Here is a 22,338-nt window from a genome sequence, read left to right on the forward strand (position 1 = left end):
TTCCTCAGAGCTGCTCTCCAGCAGGTCACCCCCACCCTGTCCTGGTGCAGGGGGTGATTCCTCCCCAGGTGCAGCACCCTACACTTGCCCGTGTTTAATTTCCCAATGAGAGCGTTAAGTCTGTACTGAAATAAATGCAAGGGATCCCAGTTCAAGCACTGGAAATGGATCAGTGTCACAACACACGCTCCAACGTGTAAACGCTGGGTGTGACACAGTTGTGTTTGATGGTGCAAGGCTCCCATCACCGATACCTGAAGTAACGGCGCTGCCAATTGCCATGGAACGAGAACGAGCTTCACCCGCAGCTTTCAACATCCGCCTTTCTTCCTCTGTATTCTTTTGGCAACTTTGGTATCAGCCAACTCCCCATTACCTGCAAGAAAACAAAGCTCTTGGTGGCATCCATCTTCCTGGGCTTCAAAGCCTCAGCAGCAACTTTTTCCTGCCCTGCCTTTGGGCCTGATGAACTCGAAGCGATCACTGACCCACACCCAATGTTTTATTTCCCCTTTTCCTCCCCCCCCGGGGCAGCTCCAGACCCTGTCCCTCGGCAGGACACCTCCCACGGGAGGCCTCTAGCAGGGACACCCCCCCCCCCCCCCCCCGGGGGTCACTCAGCGACTAACACCCCGAGCCCACTCCGCCATTAAATCTTCCTCTTATGTGCTTATTAACTCATTTTCTTTTTATTCCAGCACCCGTGGGGGCCAGCCTCCGCTCCCACTAAGTGTCACAGACTCTCTCACAGCTCCCGCCTAAATCTCCTCACGCCGCCATGACGCCCGCCCCGGCCCTCCCCTCAGCCTCCCGCGCATGCGCACGTTCCCGACGTCATGAGGTCACTTCCGCCGCGGCGCGGTTGCCATAACAACGGGCGGCGGCGCGGCCCGGCCTGGTGGCTACCGCGGTAGCGATGGAAGCCCAGCGGTGGCGGGAGGTGACCGGCCCCTTCCCGCTCTCCTTGGCGGTGGTGAGGGGCTGCGCCGGTCGTGGGTGGAGCTCGTTTTGCTCCCGGGGGTGAGGGGTCTTTGGGGCGGTTACCTCAGTGCGGTGACCGAGAGGAGGCGGGGGTCGGGCCCCGAGCGCTGAGGGCGTTGGTGGGACCCACCACCACCCCCTGTGGGTCCCTGGAGGAGCCTGTACCTGTGCGGGGCGAGGTTGCCCCTTTGGGGGTCTCGAAGTGTGGGACTGTGTGAGGAGATGTTTAGAGTCCTGTGGAGCTCTGACTGAGAGGGAGGCGGCTGGAGGTTACCCGTGGTGAGAACATTTGTGATATGTAAAGCAGACTATAAAGATCCTCTTGAATATATAGGGTAGTATTTAAGCTGTCATCTGGGGGTACCTGAGACCCTTTCATGCTCTTGAACTGGTGGTGTGCTCTTCAAAGGAAGGCTTGTAGGGATTTACCCTTAATTACCTTGAACTCTCAGCATTTGGTGTTGTCACAGAATCCCAGATCGGAAGGGACCTCAAGGATCATCTGGTCCAACCCTTCTTGGCGTAAGATGGTCCAGCGCCCTGTCCAGCTGAATCTTAAACCTGTCCAATGCTGGGGAATCCACCGCTTCCCTGGGGAGATGATTCCAATGGCTGATTGTTCTCACTGTGAAAAATTTTCCTCTTGTGTCCGATTGGAATCTCGCTTGGAGTAACTGGCACCCATCACCCCTCGTCTTTTCCATGTGACTCCTAGTGAAAAGGAAGTTTCCATCTTCTTTATAGTCACGCTTTAAAGGCTGGAACATTGTGATAAGGTTTTCCCTGAGGTTTCTATCCTCGAGGCTGAACAAATCCAATTCTTTCAGTCTTTCCTCACACATCAGGCTTCCCAGTCCTTGGATCATCTTGGTGGCCCTTCTCTGGATCCTCTCCAGCCTCTCCGCATCTGGTTTTTTCATAGAAGGGACCAAAACTGAACCCTGTATTCCAGGTGTGGCCCGACAAGCACCACAAATACTTATTTAGTCACGAATTCAACTGAAAAACAAAGCCCGGAATAACCAATTATATATTCACCACTGACATATGTTTTCTCTTCCAGAAAGCCAAGCCTCCGAAGGAACAATCCAGCGAGAATTTCATCTTCATCCGCAGACAGAAAGAAAAGGAGCTCCTTGAACACGTTGATTTGTTAAAGCTCTACAACCAGTTTCGCCACGTCGCCCGGTGGCACGAACGCAACGAACAGAAATGGCTGCACGGCGCCGTGCGGAGAAAGGTGGATGCCACAATGCGGGAATACCTGGCAGGGACGGATGAGAGGAGAGAGAGGTAGCAAACAAGTAGCTCGTAACAATATTTGCCGTGCTATTTTCAACTTAAACGTATGCTTAGAGGAGTGACTATAGGGAAAACCAGCATCCTACGTTACGCTGTGCGTTGGGGCGTGGAATTTGTTATTTGTCATAACAGAAAGTGCTTATTCGTGGGCTTATTTGTTGGTCAAACGGCAGCGTAGAGCAAACAGTAGCCATTGGGATCTCGTTACTAATCACTAAGCCAATCCCAGAATGCTATGGGGTTGGAAGGGACCTCTGGAGATCATCTAGTCCAACCGCCACCCAGAGCAGGTTGCACAGGAACGGGTCCAGGTGGGGTTTGAATGTCTCCAGAGAAGGAGACTCCACCACCTCTCTGGGCAGCCTCTTCCAGGGCTCTGCCACCCTCAAAGTGAAGAAGTTCCTCCTCATGTTTAGGTGGAACTTCTTATGGTCAAGTTTGTACCCGTTTCCTCTTGTCCTGTCCCTGGGCACCACTGAAAAAAGCCTGGCCCCATCCTCCTGACACCCACCCTTGAAGTATTTATAGGCCTCGATCAGATCCCCCCTCAGGCTTCTCTTCTCCAGACTCAAAAGCCCCGAGTCCCTCAGCCTTTCCTCGTTAAGAGAGATGCTCCAGGAAAGAGATCACTAGAGAACAGAATCACTAGAGATACATATTCAAATAATTAGTACAGTTTAGGTGGCATTTAGAGCCCCGTCTGCCAAATGCGAGGTAAAAGTAACATTATAGCACTTTAATTGCTTCATTTTTAAAGAGAGCGATGAGTACTCTGATAAAAATCTCAGAAGCTCTAATTGTTGGGTGTGAGGGTTTTGTTGAAGCCTCGTTTATGTTAAGGTCCTACAAGTAATACTTAGAAGCCCAAACAGTTGAAAGAAATGAAAATTTGTCAGAAATCTTTAAAAAATAATAAAGGTGAGGCGTATTACTGTCTTGTAAAGAACAGAATTGTGCTCTGCTGATCTTAGAAAAAAACGATATGGTTTAATCTCAGTGACTCTTTCCCGTTAAGTGACTTGCGAACGGTGAAAGTCATCGGTTTGGTCTCTTGACCTGATATGTCTTTATAGGAATTGTACCTCAGTTGTACAAAATCACTGAGGGGTGGAAGGAACCTCCCGAGATAATCCAGTCCAACCCTCTCCTCACGCAGTCACCAAAAGCAGGTCGCCCAGGAGCGTCCCTTCGGGTTTTGCTTATCTCCGCACGTGGAGATTCCACCATCTCTGTGAGCAACCTGTTCCAGTATTTAACCACCCTCACAGTAAAAGAAAAAAAAAAAAGAAAGAAAAAAAAAAAAAAAAGGTGTTTTCTTATGTTCAGGTGGAATTTCACATGTTTTAATCTGTGCCCGTTGCCCCTTGTTCTGTAACTGGGCATTAGTGAGAAGAATCTTTGTCCTTTTATCTACATTCCCTCCCTTCATACGTTGATAAGATCCCCCTGAACCTTCTCTTCTCCAGGCTGAGCAGCTCCAGCAACCTCAGGAGCCTTTTAGGAGATGTTCTCCAGTCCCTCAATCATCTCGGTGGCCCTTTACTGGGCTCGTTCTGCTACATCTGCATCTTCCTTGTACTGGGGAGCCCAGAACTGGACCCAGTGCTCCGGAAGAAGTCCCACCAGTGCCGAGAGGAAGGATCACCTCCTGGCAGTGCTCTTCCTCACGCAGCCCAAGATGCCGTTGCCCTTCTTTGCCACAAGGGTGCATTGACGGATTATAATTCAGTTTGTTGTCTGCCAGGAGCCCCAGGTCCCCTTTTTCTGTAGAGCCACTTTCCAGCCAGGGCTTGTTCCTCCCAAGGTGCAGGGATTTTGTTGAACTTTATGGGCTTTTATGAAATTTATGGGATTTAGTTGCTTGAGAGCCCCGTGGAAGGAGACCGGACTCGGTGTGAGGTGAAGAGACCGCGATTCACTTTCCAGAATTAATCCCTCTTTGGCTTTGCTGCTGTAATTCCCATCAGCAGTTCCAGCTATCGTTCATCCCGCTGCCTAAAAGTGAGAGTGATTTCCCAGAGGCAGCTGTAGCGTTAGGGTTGGAATTAGTGAGTTTGTGGATTCCTTAGCCTCAGCTTTCTTACTGTTGGGATTAATAGGGAAGAAAATAGTAGCGTGTTTAAAAATTGCCAGTTTGTCATAATTTTCACACGTCTTTCTTTGAAAGAGTTTAGGGAGTGATGATGCTAAAAAATAACAAAAGGTAATTTGAGAGAAGACAGAACTATAGCTACGTAAAAAAGGGCGGTAAATACCCGGGAGGGATTAGGCTGAAGGATAAGGACAGTAAAAGATCAAACGGATATCAACCGGTGACAAATGTAGCCTGGAAACGAGAAGAATTTGTTTAATCGAAATTGTAAAGCAGAATTGGAAATGGGTTTGGAAGATAAGGAGCTTCAATCCTGCCAGGAGAGAATCCCTCCTGTTGCGCTGGAAGATTCGTTCCGTGGGCACAACGGGAATGATCCCGGAGTTAAAAATGAGATGTTCCCTCGGATGTTCCTTTCTTTGGTGTTTGCATGAAGTGGTGAAAGGAGCCCAGCGCCCACTTTGCGCTCATAACAAACTAAAACTTTATCATTCAACCGAAGGATTGTTTTAACTTTTATTTAAATGGTTTCATTCCAGGCTTCGCGAGCTTCTGGAAGCGGAGGAAAGTAGGTACTTGACGGAGATGGAAGCCCTGGAAGAAACGGTACCGGAGAAACAAACAAAGATGAGGAAGCGAGTGAAATTGCTGAGAGAGAAGAGAGAAAAAGAAAGAGAACAACTAGTGGCTGAAAAACGAGAGCAGCAATTCAGGTACGTTAGAAAATAGTAATAGGCTTAAAGTAAAGACAAAGAGGCAATTTAACGTGAAGGCGACAATAATAAACCCAGGGAGGAAAGATAAATGCTATTGAAATTATTAAAAAAAAAAATCCAAGGTGGTTTGGACAGAAGTTTGCCAGAAGTTGAAAGGTTCGAAAGGTCTCGTCTCCGTTATTTAAGTGGTGAGATACCATGAAAGCATAATTCCAACTGCAATGCCAGAATCCTTGTCCCGTGTGAGCATCCCCATGTCAGCTGGTTTTGTAATTCCTCGTTCAGGCATATAGTTCTACTCCGGCTTTCTGTTATTGGAGTGAAGAGGGTTCACGGAAGGTTAATTTGGCCTAAATCGTGCTTATTAAGCTAACACAGTGAAGAGCCTTGAAAAGTTAAGATTGTCCACAAAGACGCTGTTTTATTTATTGCGTATTTTTCACAGAATCACAGAATGCTATGGGGTTGGAAGGGACCTCTGGAGATCATCTCCTCCAACCCCTTGCCAAAGCAGGTCCACCCAGAGCAGGTTGCACAGGAACGGGTCCAGGTGGGGTTTGAATGTCTCCAGAGAAGGAGACTCCACCACCTCTCTGGGCAGCCTCTTCCAGGGCTCTGCCACCCTCACAGGAAAGAAGTTCCTCCTCATGTTTAGGTGGAACTTCTTATGTTCAAGTTTGTGCCCCTTTCCTCTTGTCCTGTCCCTGGGCACCACTGAAAAAAGACTGGCCCCATCCTCCTGACACCCACCCTTGAAGTATTTATAGGCCTTGATCAGATCCCCCCTCAGGCTTCTCTTCTCCAGACTCAAAAGACCCAAGTCCCTCAGCCTTTCCTCATCAGAGAGATGCTCCAGGCCCCTCATCATCTTTGCAGCCCTCTGCTGTCCCCTCTCCAGCAGTTCCCTGTCCTTCTGGAACTGGGGAGCCCAGCACTGGACCCAGTGCTCCAGCTGTGGCCTCCCCAGGGCAGAGCAGAGGGGGAGGATGACCTCCCTCCACCTGCTGGTCACATTCTTCCTGATGCCCCCCAAGATGCCCTTGGCCTTCTTGGCCATAAGGCCACGTTGCTGGCTCATGGTCACCCTGTTGTCCACCAGGACTCCCAGGTCTTTCTCCTCAGAGCTGCTCTCCAGCAGGTCACCCCCACCCTGTCCTGGTGCAGGGGGTGATTCCTCCCCAGGTGCAGCACCCTACACTTGCCTACCCTAGGCTTTTTCAAGAGTAGCAGCTGCAGCGAAGGTTTTAACGCAACCTCAAATTCTGTGCCAAACCTTCTGGATGCTGAGCTGAGCAGCATCTTTTGAAGTCATTAAAATTTGCAGGTGTTTATCAGGTCCGGAGGCCTTGGCACGAAATCTGACCCGTTCAATTCTTGGAAATCTGGTTTGTTTTGGTTTTTTGTTTGTTTTTTGTTTTTTGAAGGAAGGGATGAAAATAATGTATGTTAATTGTGATCATTTCAAGAGTCTCTTCCCAGTCTCCTGCAGAGCTACGGAAATCCACCACACCTGCTGCTCGGTGTGCGGAGGCTGGGGATAAAAATCAACACTCGCTTTCACTTGTGCACAAACTCTAATTAACTCATTTCACAGATAAAGGTTGGTTTCTCAGATGTGGGGTGGTTCGTTGATTGAGGCAGGTGTTAAGGCAGCTTCTAAATTCACATCCTGGCTTTAAAATATGGCCCTCGCAATTTATAATTCCTAGGTTTTTTTCCCAGCCCACGCACAAAGCGGTTGAAATTAACTTTTAAAGTTATTTAGAGGAGACGCTGCTGGAGCGGCTTTTATTTTGTACTTGTAGCTTCTTTGACGTGCCAAGGAGAAGGGATTCAGCTCGCGATTTCGACACCTAAAATTAGGTGTCTAAGCATCGGTATCTTTATTTTCAGTGGGAATTTGAAATCCTGCTCTACTGAGTAGATCTTTGTTGGGATCAGGACGGTTAAAGGAACCTAATCATAGAATCACAGAATGGTTAGAGTTGGAAGGGACCTTAAAGATCATCGAGTTCCAACCCCCCTGCCATGGGCAGGGACACCTCCACTGGAGCAGGTTGCTCAAAGCCCCATCCAGCCTGGCCTTAAACACTTCTAGGGATGGGGCATCATCTTGAGGAGCGACTCTTTATGAGGGAGGGGAGCGAGAGGATGAGGGGGAACAGTTTTAAACTGAAAGAGGGGAGATTGAGATGACATCTCAGGAAGAAGTTCTTTGCTGTGAGGGTGGTGAGACCCTGGCCCAGGTTGCCCAGAGAAGCTGTGGCTGCCCCATCCCTGGAGGGGTTCAAGGCCAGGTTGGAGGGGGCTTTGAGCAACCTGGTCTGGTGGGAGGTGTCCCTGCCCAGGGCAGGGGCTGGGACTGGATGATCTTTAAGGTCCCTTCCAACCCAAACCATTCTATGATTCCCTGGGGTACTGTTCTCCAAACCTTTGTGATTGCGCACCCCTATCATTAAAATAAAAAAATTTACATTAAAAATATATTTATTTATAAATCATATACTTGTCTGACTGTACTCGTATATTATGTACATTCTAAAAACACATGCAAAGGTAGAAATTAAGAGGGTGAGGTGAAGATGAAATAAACGCTATTTTTAATTTATCCTCAGCTGTAACCTGAGGATATAAATTCAACAGCTTCTCAGTGGTGATGTTGGTCAGGAAGGGTCCTTTGTGACAAGGTGACAGAGGGCAGAGTCCTCGGAGCACCACTGGAATTCATTTTCATGAAGGGCTGCGACTCGTAGGAAAAAAATACTCGGCTCAGTTTTAGCCCGAGGGTTTGTTCATCGTCGGGATCTTTAAAGAAAATTGCAGTGCCTTAAAATTTGCATCAAACACCTATTACATCCTCTTGTTTGCGATAACATCGAGGAGCATCCAGAGCGAGAACGTTGCCATCGCGGTGACTTCGTACTGGCAGCCGTAAAACCGGTAACTGACTGGGGGAAAGGGAATAAACGCGGTTTCTTTGGGAAGCGGTTACGTACAGGCAGAGTTTTCACGTTAAGAAGCTTAGGGAGATAGCGAAGCGAGGAAGAAAAACCAGCCATCTGGGGCAGCAGATGTTTATAGGTTGTTGTAAAAGCTGCTTTGAAGGAATTATTTGGATGAAATCAAGCAATTACAGGGTTATTTGATATTAAAATTCTAACCGTGCTCAACTTTTCTTGAAGTTCTCTTCCCCTCTGAGAATTCAATTAAGTTCAGATTAGTTTATAATCATGGAAAAAAGAATAACTCAGTCTTTATTCCTTGGCTGCTGAAAGAACTTCGCACCGGTTGTGTTAAGGTAATACAGTTATTTCTACTGGTGTAAGATATTTATAAATACTTATAGATAAAGAAATACTTATAAATACTTCAAGGGTGGGTGTCAGGAGGATGGGGCCAGTCTTTTCTCAGTGGTGCCCAGGGACAGGACAAGAGGAAACGGGCACAAACTTTAACATGGGAAGTTCCATCTAAACATGAGGAGGAACTTCTTTCCTTTGAGGGTGTCAGAGCCCTGGAAGAGGCTGCCCAGGGAGGTGGTGGAGTCTCCTTCTCTGGAGACATTCCAACCCCACCTGGACATGTTCCTGTGGGACCTGCTCTGGGTGGCCCTGCTTTGGCAGGAGGTTGGACTAGATGATCTCCAGAGGTCCCTGCCAACCCCATAGCATTCTGTGACTTCACATCTTAATAATGGCATATTTTTCCATGAATACTAATTAGTACTGTACTCTGTAATCACCACTAACTGCTACCCAGAACTTGGAAGGTAGATCCTAGTGTTAAAATGTAAGGAAAGGGGCAAGGAGGTAGTGTGTTTGTTGACCTTCTTGAAGGCAGGGACACATCTTGGAGCGTGTCGTGGCTCATGGGACACGCATCGTGTCCTGCTCTCTGCTTTCGTGGTTGGGATAACCAGTGGTCAGAAGGTTCCTGTCTTGGACAAGAGGTAAAACAGCCATCTGCTCCTTTGTCCCTGTATTTCCTCTTCTGTTGTTGAACTGAGGATGGTTCCTCAATCCAGGAAAGGTTTCTCCTTTGGAGGATACAACCCCAGCTCTCAGGGAAGAACCCAGCCTTTGATTAGAGGATGTGGCATGTCCTAGGATTGGGGCAGAAAAGTGCTGGGAGGTTTTACCTTGTAGAATCATAGAACGGTTTGAGTTTGTAGTGACCTTAAAGACCATCAAGTTCCAACCCCCTGCCCCTGGGCAGGGACACCTCCCACCAGACCAGGTTGCTCCAAGCCCCGTCCAACCTGGCCTTGAACCCCTCCAGTGACGGGGCAGCCACAGTTTCTCCTTGCTACAGAGACTTGGTGTCGATGAAAGGAGACTTGAGGGATTATTGTTATTTATTCTCGGTCAGGAACAGTTTAGAGGTTAGAAATACCTTCTGCAGATCAACGAAAATAAGAATTTTGTTTTCACGGCGCTGCTGTCCCTTTTCTTGTTTGCGTGTGGTGCTCAACACCTTTCACCGCAGGCTCCGTGGCATTTGGTGCTTTGCAGGTAGAGGATGAAGAGATTTCGCTCTGAATTTGCTCTGCTGTTAAGTCTGACTGGTGGGATGGCGCTTACGGTGGCACTGTCACTTTTCGTGCCTGTCAGCAGCTTGTTCAGCCGGTTCTGAACAGGAAGAGGGTTATTTGAGGAAATGTTCTTGGTGGTTTATAAGCCCCAAGTAAATTTTTATTAGGCTGGCTTAGCATGGAGTTTTATTGGTAAAGCTTTGGAAGATCTTGTAAGTCAATGCATAATTATTACAGGCTGGTAGTTGGTTCAACCACGTATTGATGATACCAGGAGCTGGGCTCATTCCACCCTCGTGAGCGGGAGGTGACGAAGGAGCAGCGTCAAAAAAAACCCCAATTATTCTGTAGCATAATCTTGCTAGTTTTAGAGTTGGTAGACGACAGGATGACCATGAGCCAGCAATGTGCCCTTGTGGCCAAGAAGGCCAATGGCATCCTGGGGGCATCAGGAAGAGTGTGACCAGCAGGTGGAGGGAGGTCATCCTCCCCCTCTGCTCTGCCCTGGGGAGGCCCCAGCTGGAGCACTGGGACCAGTTCTGGGCTCCCCAGTTCAAGAAGGACAGGGAACTGCTGGAGAGGGGACAGCAGAGGGCTGCAAAGATGATGAGGGGCCTGGAGCATCTCTCTGATGAGGAAAGGCTGAGGGACTTCTTGGGTCTTTTGAGTCTGGAGAAGAGAAACCTGAGGGGGGGATCTGATTGATGCCTATAAATACTTCAAGGGTGGGTGTCAGGAGGATGGGGCCAGGCTTTTTTCCACCCAGTGGTGCCCAGGGACAGGACAAGAGGAAAGGGGCACAAACTTGAACATGGGAAGTTCCATCTCAACATGAGGAGGAACTTCTTTCCTGTGAGGGTGGCAGAGCCCTGGAAGAGGCTGCCCAGAGAGGTGGTGGAGTCTCCTTCTCTGGAGACATTCAAACCCCACCTGGACCCATTCCTGTGGGACCTGCTCTGGGTGGCCCTGCTTTGGCAGGGGGTTGGACTAGATGATCTCCAGAGGTCCCTTCCAACCCCGTATCATTCCCTGATTCCATGATCAACAGGTGTGAAGCATCTATAAGCTGTAAGGACACGAGATAGACACACGAATGCTGCAAAGTAAAAAATCATCTCATCATTTCATGCTGAATGAAACCATCTTCTCCAGATTACTGCAATGTTATTTAGAAATTCACAGCGGTTACCGTTGACTGAATCTTGAACCACCGCATGACGGCAGTAGTTACCTCTACAATATAAATACTGTTACTTTATACAATGTTTAGCTGACAATCCTGTGTAGCCAAAATATCCCCCCTCGGCCTTCTCTTCTCCAGGCTAAAAAGCTCCAAGTCCCTCAGCCTTTCCTCGCAAGAGAGATGTTCTTGGAAACATCTTCATTGTCTGCTGGTTTCGCGTTTTGATTTTAGAAAAATCTGTATCCCGGTTATAGAACAGAATTAAATTGCTTGTGCATCGTTCAAATTAAATATAATTTGAGAGCATCTGTTGATCTCAATAGCGCTTTGTTTGCAAAAATAAAGGCAGGATCTCTAAATAGTCGCGTGTTCTTCAACTGAAGATAAATATCTCCTTATTTGCAGCTCAGTCGCAGGGAGTAAATGAAAACTGAAAGCCCCATTTACTTGTTTGACTTTGTGGCTTCTCCGGACTTTTATTGCAACTTTCCTGAATCGTCCCACAAAAGTTCATTAAAAAAAATGGAATACATTTCTAGAGGTTCCTGTTCAACCGCGTGACCTAAATTTCCGCTCTCGGAGTATTTTCTGAATACAAATGAGCTTTCAAGTGACTAATAAACCTATTCTAAGGTTTATTTTGAATAAAGAGCAACCTACGCATTTGAAGAAGCGTAGCGTGCATGTGCTTTATATGTTAAAAACTTACATATATAAAAACCCGTGCACAATGCATATTCCAACTACATATATATGTTATATAAATACACATTATACATATAAAATATTTATATATTGTGCTTGTGTGTATATATATATTTACAAATGCAAATGTAGGACCTGCTCTTCAACTCATTAATGTCAAAATCTCCATCAATTGGGGCTCTCCGTGATTCCTTGGGCATCCCAGGAGTCAGCGTCTGACCAGACTTCGGCATCCTGAGCTGTATTTCTCCGAGTATTTACGCGTTGGGAGCCTCCCTCCATCACACACCTCCACATTTGCTTATTTTGAGACTCTTTTTTTTTTTTTTAACTTCTACATTCTCTTTCAGAGAGCAATGCGAGGAGTTTCGCGTACAGCGGATGAAGAAGCATCAGAAAGAAGTGTGTGAAGATCAGCTGGCCCAGGTAGCTCTGAAGGAGGAACTGAAAAAGCAAGAGGAGGAGGAGGAGCAGATGTTTGCAGAGCTTTGCAAAGAGGAGAGTTTGGCGAGGGAAAAACGAGAGGCCACGGAGATGCAGAAATCAGCAGAACAGAAGAGGGAAATCCTGAAGGTGCTCGGTGCCCAGGTAGCGCTGCTCAGCGCTCACAGAGAGGAGGAGAAGCGGCTGAAGGAAGAAGAAGCTCGATTGCTGGTAATTTCCATCTCATTCTCAATTCAGGCTTCTATACAAAGCCTTCCTAATGATGGGCTTACAAGACATTTAGATTAATCCATCCCTTATGTGTATCTTCACTGATTCCATTAGTACCCGAGACTGTCCTATTATGCTAAGCCTCTTTTCCAGAGCTCTGGCAAATGCATTCCTGTTTACAGAGGGAAATACATCTTAGGAAACTTAGCATTGTAAAGGATTTCGGCGTTCAAAGCCTCTCGGAGCCTTTGTGGGAAACGTAAATGTTTTTAAGCTTTTGCCAGACATCGTTGCAATTTTCTGATTTCTCCTTTTCTAGGTAGAGTGCCTTGTGTCCCAGCTGTGATGTGTAACACCACAAATACAGGAGAGATGCTCAAGAGCCCCTCTCCTATGAGGACAGGCTGAGAGAGTTGGGGGGGTTCAGCCTGGAGAAGAGAAGGCTCCGGGGAGACCTTAGAGCCCCTTCCAGTCCCTCAAGGGGCTCCAGGAAAGCTGGGGAAGGACTCTGGATCAGGGAGGGGAGCCATAGGACGAGGGGGAAGGGTTTGACACTGAAAGAGGGGAGATTGAGATGAGACCTGGGGAAGAACTTCTTTGCTGTGAGGGTGGTGAGAGCCTGGCCCAGGTTGCCCAGAGAAGCTGTGGCTGCCCCATCCCTGGAGGGGTTCAAGGCCGGGTTGGAGGGGGCTTTGAGCATCCTGGTCTGGTGGGAGGTGTCCCGGCCCATGGCAGGGGGTTGAAACGGGGTGATCTTTAAGGTCCCTTCCAACCTGAACCATTCTATGATTCTGTGATCTCAAATGATACGTAGCTCACGTAGGCACCAAAGGCGAGAGCCTGAGCCCAACTGCAGCTCCCAAACGACTCCTCTTAGCCCTTTCTCCCACCGCTTTTTCCCAGCTCCAAGGCTCAGAGCACAGGCAGCCAAACCCCTGCGGGGAGCTTGCAGAGCCTGTTGGTGCACCCAGGACCCTGACACATACATGATGAGACACATTTATATGAAAAGTCCTAACTGCTTATGCCCCAGATGACTTAATTTCAGAATCTACATCCATTATTTTTATTTTTTTTAACAAATTAGCAAGCAGTGCCTAAGTGCTGTCACCTCTTAGTGCTGGCTGCTGCTGTGCTTCACATCATGGGAGGCATTTGACTGCCTTGGCCCTACTGTTTCAGAGAATCACAGAATGATTTGGGTTGGAAGGGATCTTAAAGGTCATCTAGTTCCAACCCCCTGCCCTGGGCAGGGACACCTCCCACCAGACCAGGTTGCTCAAAGCCCCCTCCAACCTGGCCTTGAACCCCTCCAGGGATGGGGCAGCCACAGCTTCTCTGGGCAACCTGGGCCAGGGTCTCACCATCCTCACAGCAAAGAAGTTCTTCCCCAGATCTCATCTCAATCTCCCCTCTTTTAGTGTCAAACCCTTCCCCCTCGTCCTGTGGCTCCCCTCCCTGATCCAGAGTCCCTCCCCAGCTTTCCTGGAGCCCCTTGAGGGACTGGAAGGGGCTCTGAGGTCTCCCCGGAGCCTTCTCTTCTCCAGGCTGAACCCCCCCCCAACTCTCTCAGCCTGTCCTCACAGCAGAGGGGCCCCAGCCCTCGCAGCATCTCCGTGGCCTCCTCTGGCCCCGCTCCAACAGGTCCGTGTCCTTCTGCTGTTGGTGGCCCCAGAGCTGGAGGCAGCACTGGAGGGGGTGTCTCCCCAGAGCGGAGCAGAGGGGTAGAATCCCCCCGTCACCCTGCTGGCCACGCTGTTGGGGATGCAGCCCAGGATGCCGGTGGCTTTCTGGGCTGCCAGCGCACATTGCTGGCCACTACCCTCTTTTTTTCCCCCTCTCCCTGGCGCAGGCTCGCTGTAGTTGTGCTGGCTTTAGCGAGACTTGCTCTTTCGCAGTATTCTGCGTTGACTTTGTGAGTTACGGGAGACTATTTAGTTCAGGCTCGGTCATTTTGCAGCTATTTACACCTAGGGATTGAACGATCGCTCAGGGTACTCTTCTAGCCACTAGAAGCTGATGTTGGCAAGGCATATACTCCCCAACTTTTTAAAAATAATGACAGTAATTAATCTTAAGCTCTGAAAATCCTGGCTGTAAAACAGTAGAGTCCTTATTCCTAGCTAGACTGGAATGTTTCACGTATGTAAAAACATGCAAAATGAAATTATTTTCTTGTAACAACTTTTAAGGCACTGCCAAAGCTCCCGGGCAAAGAACCCTTCTATTTAACTGGCCTTTAAAAAAAAAAAACCCAAAAAGCTATTAGAATAGAAGACTTTGTAGCTTCACCTGAAGACATCTGCCTTGGGCTCTGGCAAGGAGCTACATTTCTGGTGGTTTAGTCTCTGAGAAAAAGCTTTCTTTAAAGTGTCCATAAAGGAGAGTTTCTGTCTCGAAAATGGGACGTAATCCTTTTTCAGCAGAAGAGGGAGGTGACAGATGGCCTGGTTACAAGAGTTGGTACCTCTAACCATCAGGGGTTTCATCTGGGTGAAGGACACCCCACGGCCAGCAAAGTGTCTCTGTGTAATGGTTTCTTCTGGTCGCTGCAGTGGAAATAGATGCAGATGGACGGTCGGTAACGATTTCTTTGTAGGTTTGCGACGTTGCGTTACCCCATCGTATAAAGTTTCATAGAATAAGCACCGCGGATCCCATCCTTGGCAGCTCTAATACAACTTTACGACGTCAGAATTCAGCCTAAGACACGTGCCAACTTGCCCAGTAGCCTGCTAAATATTTCCACTTTCTCTCTATTTTTACTGTTCATAAGGTTTTTTGGATTATTTATTCTGCGGCTTAAATTAAATACACTGAGTTTCAAAGCTGTTTAACCAGTTTCAGAAAGTGAATTTGACCATTCAGACAGATAACGAAGTCATCTTCAGGTTTGAAAGACCGCAAGAATCAGCGGGTGAACTTACCTCTCTAGAAGATTAGACACGTTGTTTATGGCAAACCTGCTGATGCATGTCAGAATATTTATTCTAACGTTACAATAACATTACACGTTACAAAAAAAGCCATTTAATATAAACGCAGGTTAAGAAAAACTGTACTTTCAAGACCACTGAGAGAGTTTCTGAGATCTGTAGACAAGTTAATGAGAGCCACACGCTGTTTTACGACTATGAGCACTGTTGTGCTTGTAAACTTATCCAAATACAGGATACTCAGGAATTACTCTAAATAACTTCATTGACGCTATTTTGGGATATTTTTTTTTGGATAAATAATCTTGAATATACATCCACCTGTTCGATCTTGAATATATATTTGCTATTTTTCATTGTTTCTATCCTAACAGCTCAGCTTTACTGTCAGTTTTTCTGTTCTTTGCAATATAACATGGAAAGGTTTGAAGCCGTGGAAATTCACAGAATCCCAGAATGCTATGGGATTGGAAGGGACCTCTGGAGATCATCTAGTCCAACCCACTGCCAAAGCAGGTCCACCCAGAGCAGGTCCCACAGGAACGTGGCCAGGTGGGGTTTGAATGTCTCCAGAGAAAGAGACTCCACCACCTCTCTGGGCAGCCTCTTCCAGGGCTCTGCCACCCTCAAAGGAAAGAAGTTCCTCCTCATGTTTAGGTGGAACTTCTTGTGTTCAAGTTTGTGCCCCTTTCCTCTTGTCCTGTCCCTGGGCACCACTGAAAAAAGCCTGGCCCCATCCTCCTGACACCCACCCTTGAAGTATTTATAGGCCTTGATCAGATCCCCCCTCAGTCTTCCCTTCTCCAGGCTAAACAGCCCCAAGTCCCTCAGCCTTTCCTCATCAGAGAGATGCTCCAGGCCCCTCATCATCTTTGTAGCCCTCTGCTGTCCCCTCTCCAGCAGTTCCCTGTCCTTCTTGAACTGGGGAGCCCAGAACTGGACCCAGTGCTCCAGCTGGGGCCTCCCCAGGGCAGAGCAGAGGGGGAGGATGACCCCTCCACCTGCTGGCCACACTCTTCCTGATGCCCCCCAGGATGCCATTGGCCTTCTTGGCCACGAGGGCACATTGCTGGCTCATGGTCATCCTGTTGTCCACCAGGACTCCCAGGTGTTTTTCCTCAGAGCTGCTCTCCAGCAGGTCACCCCCACCCTGTCCTGGTGCAGGGGGTGATTCCTCTCCAGGTGCAGCACCCTACACTTGCCCTTGTTGAACTGAATAAAATTCAGTAACTGCCCATCAGAATATTAGGATCCAATTAATTACTTTGTGCAACGTTACGTCCACTCGAGATGCAGCGCTCTTGTTACGGCTGCAGGTAAAGACTTGGTTATAGATCATATGTACTGAAATGATGTTGATTTCTCTAAAGTGATAACTCTTTCTATCTGCTTGAAATATTTGGAGAACATCAAGCGTTCCGGTGTTTGGGTATTGAAGTGCGTGTGATAATTAAAGAGGAAAAATCCCGAGTTCTAATGAATGATACGTTAAAACGTTCATGCTTTAACAGGTCTACTGGATGTCGCTAATTGTCTCATGTCAGCAAGAAAAGCTTTACATATTTATCTTTGCTTTTCAGTGTTCCAATTAAACTAATTCTAGCCATCGCTTAATTTGACGTGATGTGATGATTTTAAGAGCCGGCTATTTTTACCGTTCGTAGGAAGAACAGCAGCAACAGCTTAAGAAAGAAAACGAGCAACTTCAGATGGAGAAACTACGGAAGCAGAAGGAACGCAGGGATATGTTGCTCGGCGCAGTTCAGGACAAGCAGAAGCGTCTTAACGAAGAAAAACAAGATGAACTCGCCCTGGACATGAAGATCTTGGAAAAATCTCTTCAGGATCCTCAGGAGGACACCGAGGAGAAAAAGAAAAGAAAAGTAAGGGCTAGAGGTGCTAATTGTGAAGTCGTGGGGTAATATCTCATCTAGACTAATTTTCTGGCGCTTAGTAAACGACACAGTATAAATGAGGTCAGACACAAGCCCTTTTCCCTCAACAAGTTGATTCTTTTGAATATCTTTTTGTTTCACGGACCTGATTTATTTAATATTTGTAACTGCAGAGGAGAGGAAATATTTCACTTATTCTAATTAAGACTAAGAACCAGTTTTAAATCTTTAATAGCTGGATCTATAGATGCAAAACCTCACCTTAAATATCTTGGAGATGCCATGAAACATCTGTCTGTTGCTTTTTTTCATCTCATTCACTCACATCTGCAAATGTCTGTGTGTTTGCAGCAAGAGCTGCTGAAGGAGCAACAGACTTACCTGGCACACCTGGCTCAACAGCTGGAGGAGGAGAAACAGCGAGAAAAAGAAGCGGACAAGCTCATCGATGAAGAGGTCGCGAAGGTTTGGGCCAAGAAGGCTGAGCAGATGCGATTAGAAAAGCAGGCTAGAAAGCAGCTGCTGAAAGACGTCCTGGATACGAGACAACTGCAGGTGGAGGAGAAGGGTAAGTAGTAACAGCTCGCTCTCTGTGCATCCAACCCACCGCACGAATGCCAGTCTTGACAAAGGCTGAGGGACATGGGTCTTCTTATTCTGGAGAAGAGAAGCCTGAGGGGGGATCTGATCAAGGCCTATAAATACTTCAAAGGTGGGTGTCAGGAGGATGGGGCCAGGCTTTTTTCAGTGGTGCCCAGGGACAGGACAAGAGGAAACGGGCACAAACTTGAACATGGGAAGTTCCATCTCAACATGAGGAGGAACTTCTTTCCTGTGAGGGTGGCAGAGCCCTGGAAGAGGCTGCCCAGAGAGGTGGTGGAGTCTCCTTCTCTGGAGACATTCAAACCCCATCTGGCCACGTTCCTGTGGGACCTGCTCTGGGTGGCCCTGCTTTGGCAGTGGGTTGGACTAGATGATCTCCAGAGGTCCCTTCCAACCCCATAGCATTCTGTGATTCATTCTGTGAAAGGTGGAGGGAGCCAACACGCTGCTTTTGGGATGTTCGTCTGGCCCCACATGCACTGGTGTGGACAACAACGCCACCATCTCTGAACCCGCTTCTCAAACTTCCCTCCTACAGGCATTCCTTACGCTAATTTCCCATTGCTGTCAGCAGAGCGAAGCCTAGTGAAGTAAGGATTGCATCACCAAGCAATCATTATTATTAATTATATTATTATGATGATGAAGTTCTGAACGTGAAATCTTGCCTATTCTGATTGGATGAAAAACAAATAAGCTGAGAATACACTAGCCGTTGTTTTGTGAGTCTCTTCAGAAGCAACAAAGCTCAGGCTTGCTAATTAGATCACTTGGCTTGAATACAATCCCGTCAAGCTTAGCAGTGCTGTTATCTTCTAAGATGTGTTTTCATAGAATCATAGACTTGTCTAGGTTGGAAGGGACCTTTAAGATCATCTAGTCCAACCATCAACCTAACTCTGATAAAAAAAAACCGTCACTAAACCATGTCTCTAAGCACTACGTCAACCCAGCTTTTAAATACCTCCAGGGATGGTGACTCCACCACTGCCCTGGACAGTCTGGTCCAATGCTTGACAACCCTTTCAGTGAAGAAATTTTTCCTCATATTCATCCTAAACCTCCCCTGGCGCAACCTGAGGCTGGTTTGGTTTGGTTTGATTTTTTTTTTTTTTTCTTTCAGCGCAGAGAAATGCGAAGGAGCAGGAAGTACTCGCTCAAGAGAGGAAGTTATTAGCTGAAGCAATCACAGAACTCAAGCGCGTAGAAGACGAAAAATATGCGAGGTATTTTTCTTTCATGCCATCGGTTCGTTTCGTATCAATCTTTTAAACTTGTGAGGAGGCCAATTCTCATTTTTAGGTAACTCTTAAGAGCACTGGGTGGGTTGTCTTCCGTTCAGAGCTCCGAACTGCTCGATAGCAGCCCTGTTACACTGCAATGAGTATTAAATCACTAATTCTGATTTCATCATCCAAATAATGGTGTTTCATTATTTTATATATATCTCCTTGTTTTGGTCTTTTTGGACCATCATGCGACTTCCATCCATCATGTTAATTAAATACATGCTCTGAGCTGTTATTAGGAGTGGTAGAAGTTTGGGGAGGAGGGTTAATGACAGGGTAGTTCGTTATTTATCCGGGAGAATGAGTGCGTTCAGGCTTATTGCTAAACCCCACCCACACGTAGCCCTTAAACAATCATATACTCTGCTGCCGAAATACCAGACCGCGCCGGGTTCTCCTTACCTTGCAGTTCCTCAGGGTGAGAACAACTTACATGCAGTAGCCGAAACGTTCCTCTGGGTGTCACGCAAAGCCTTGGGCAAAGGGCCTCCATTTCCCTTTACTCCTGCCCTTTCTCCTCTCTTCTCCGTGGGAGGTAACTCTTTCCAGAGCCGATATCTGTTGTGTTCTCTGCTGGTTTCGTTGGTAACGATCACCCGGCTGCGGGCAGAAATCTCACCCTTTGAAGGAAAGGTGCTGGGCTTCGTTACGGATACGCTTCAGGTAGCAAAGATGACAATTCAGCGGCGTCATTAAGTGTTCGTGGTTTAACTGCGTGGCGTTAGCGCAAAAGTCTTGACTAGACCGTCGGCACTTTGAGTCTCAGTGTGTCTCCTGCTCCAGAAGTGCCCAAACACGCAGGTAGATTTTCACCGCTTCTCCAGAGGGCAGCGAAATTAATAGATGAGTCTCGAGGTAGGATGGAAGAATGATTTCTCCTGGCGGTGTTTCCTAGAATCTCAGTACGATGCTGCGGCAGGAGCCTGTGCCATCAGCGGTAACTTGTTATCTTCGGAATGAGGGAGCGGAGATGGTGGTGAAGGATGGATTCCTGGGGGGCATCAGGAAGAGTGTGACCAGCAGGTGGAGGGAGGTCATCCTCCCCCTCTGCTCTGCCCTGGGGAGGCCACAGCTGGAGCACTGGGTCCAGTGCTGGGCTCCCCAGTTCCAGAAGGACAGGGAACTGCTGGAGAGGGGACAGCAGAGGGCTGCAAAGATGATGAGGGGCCTGGAGCATCTCTCTGATGAGGAAAGGCTGAGGGACTTGGGTCTTTTGAGTCTGGAGAAGAGAAGCCTGAGGGGGGATCTGATCAAGGCCTATAAATACTTCAAGGGTGGGTGTCAGGAGGATGGGGCCAGGCTTTTTTCAGTGGTGCCCAGGGACAGGACAAGAGGGAATGGGCACAATCTGGAACATAAGAAGTTCCATCTAAACCTGAGGAGGAACTTCTTTCCTTTGAGGGTGTCAGAGCCCTAGAAGAGGCTGCCCAGAGAGGTGGTGGAGTCTCCTTCTCTGGAGACATTCCAACCCCACCTGGCCACGTTCCTGTGGGACCTGCTCTGGGTGGCCCTGCTTTGGCAGGGGGTTGGACTAGATGATCTCCAGAGTTCCCTTCCAACCCCATAGCATTCTGGGATTCTGTGAAGGCGGCTGCAGCAATCGATCTGAGCTGGGAATGGGCTGAGACCTGACTTTCTCATTCTCCGTCCTCTCACCATCACCTAAAAGGAGTTTTGAACAGTTTTTTAGTCTAAGGTTGAACGCCAACAGGTTAAATAAAAAAAAGCTGTTTATTTTTTTACTGAATTTCATAAGTAAACTATTTCTATGTCATTTCCAGAAAAATAAAAGAAGCCAAAGAATACCAAGAGCAACTCCGGGCTCAAATCGCCTCTCAACAACAGGCCCGTGACGCTGAGGAAGAAGAGAAGCAGCAAGAATACGCATCGGGTCTAGCAGCAGAGCGAGCTTACCAAGAAAGGGTACGGGCCATTCTGTCTCGTGAGAAACCAGCAAAAATCCACCCTTTTAGAAGAGAACTAATGTCTAACTTTCAAGAAGATAATTTACAATGATTTATTTTTTTTTTTAAGCTCGCTTGCTTGCCTTAAAAAAATGTTTTCTAAGGGTGTTTATAACTGACTGGAGTTAGTGGGCTCCTCTCTACTGTGATGTGCAAAATATTTAACTGGGAAATGTAAGAAACACGGTATTTTTAAAGGTTATTTTTTATCGCTGTTGGATTTTCTGTGACAAAATGACCGATCCAAATCAAAACGTGTGACATTTTAATCCAAGAATACTGTGTGTTCTCTGCAATAAATGTGAAGGATATGTCGGCATTCTTTAAAATCTTTTATTAAAAATGCCTTTGAAACTGGAAATATTTGCAAAACCTTTTTCTTTTTGTATTTCCACAAAAAGTACCAGATGATTCATCTTCATTTTCCTTCTTAAATATAAAACTCCGAATCTATTTTACTATAGGCTTAGATGGTAAAGAGCTGATATTTCTTTGCATGTATTCTGGTTGCTATTGTATGATCTGTGGGATATGAGAGTCCCAAAACAAGACTGAGACCTCTGCTTGGACAGATTTAGTTGTTCAGGCATTTGGAAATGCTTTCCTTTCTTTCTAACATTTTTCCATTTGAGCCTTTGCTCCTTCTTACCTGCAGATGTTTCTCTTTCCTCCTTCAGCTTCTACCATCTTTCCTCCAGCCCCTGCTTTTCCACCCTTTTCTTCTCCAACTTCCATCTCTCCAACCTTCTCCTTTCAGTGTCAACTCCCAAGACTCGTGTGTTTTTGTTGTGTGGGAGCGTGAAGGGTCACGCAGAGAAGCTGGTAAATGGTTGGGATGGGAACCCGGGAGCCCCAGCTCCCAGACCTCTTGGAATGATTCGTGAATAAACCGCCTGCGCAGTCACCTCATCTTCTTGGTTTAAAGCAGACACCAAGTTGTGATTTTAGCAGAGCAAGTTAATTAATTATGGGTGTAAATGGTGGAAGAACTTGGCCCTAAGTTATTGCCTTGCTAAGGAGGACAGCATCGAGCGTGGGTTGGGTTTTTATCCTTGCTTACGGATAAAACTCCTCTGAGAGCAGCTTCCTGAGACAGCAGACGAAAGAGGGACAAATTCACACCATCCAGACAAGCGACCGGACCCAGCACAGCGGAGCCTCGTCACGTCTTGTTCCTTCCATCCCTTGTATCCAAACAGGATCAGTCTCCCAAAGGCATCGAGAAAGGAAATGTTTATAAATGTGAAAACATTGCGAACCAGGAAAGGTGGGTTGTTACTTGGGACGTCAAGCCCTTGCAGTGCTTTTTAGCAGCCACCTCCAAAGCCACACGGAGGATTTCGGAGCCGCTCCTTCTATTTTCCAGGTGGGAAAGGCCATCCTGGAGAGTGGAAATAGTTTCATCAGTCCAGAGAGCTCAGGTAGTCAGAGGTCTCTGCTCTCGCCGCCAATTTGAATGATTAAGAGATTAATTTCCTGGTCTGCCA

At 47.4% G+C, this 22,338-nt stretch overlaps 1 protein-coding gene across 1 annotated transcript; it reads left to right on the forward strand.

Moving 5' to 3' along the window:
* Positions 1 to 778: 778 nt before the first annotated feature.
* LOC141477515 (cilia- and flagella-associated protein 53-like) lies at positions 779 to 21,209 on the forward strand. The gene is given in 8 exon segments (XM_074166721.1): positions 779 to 973; positions 2,045 to 2,274; positions 4,915 to 5,088; positions 11,861 to 12,164; positions 16,765 to 16,983; positions 17,347 to 17,563; positions 18,722 to 18,824; positions 20,669 to 21,209. Coding segments are annotated over 8 exon segments (1,677 nt in total). The 3' UTR covers positions 20,904 to 21,209.
* The last annotated feature ends 1,129 nt before the right edge of the window (positions 21,210 to 22,338 follow it).

The sequence above is a fragment of the Numenius arquata genome, chromosome Z (genome assembly GCF_964106895.1).
Source record: "Numenius arquata chromosome Z, bNumArq3.hap1.1, whole genome shotgun sequence".
NCBI lineage: Eukaryota > Metazoa > Chordata > Aves > Charadriiformes > Scolopacidae > Numenius > Numenius arquata.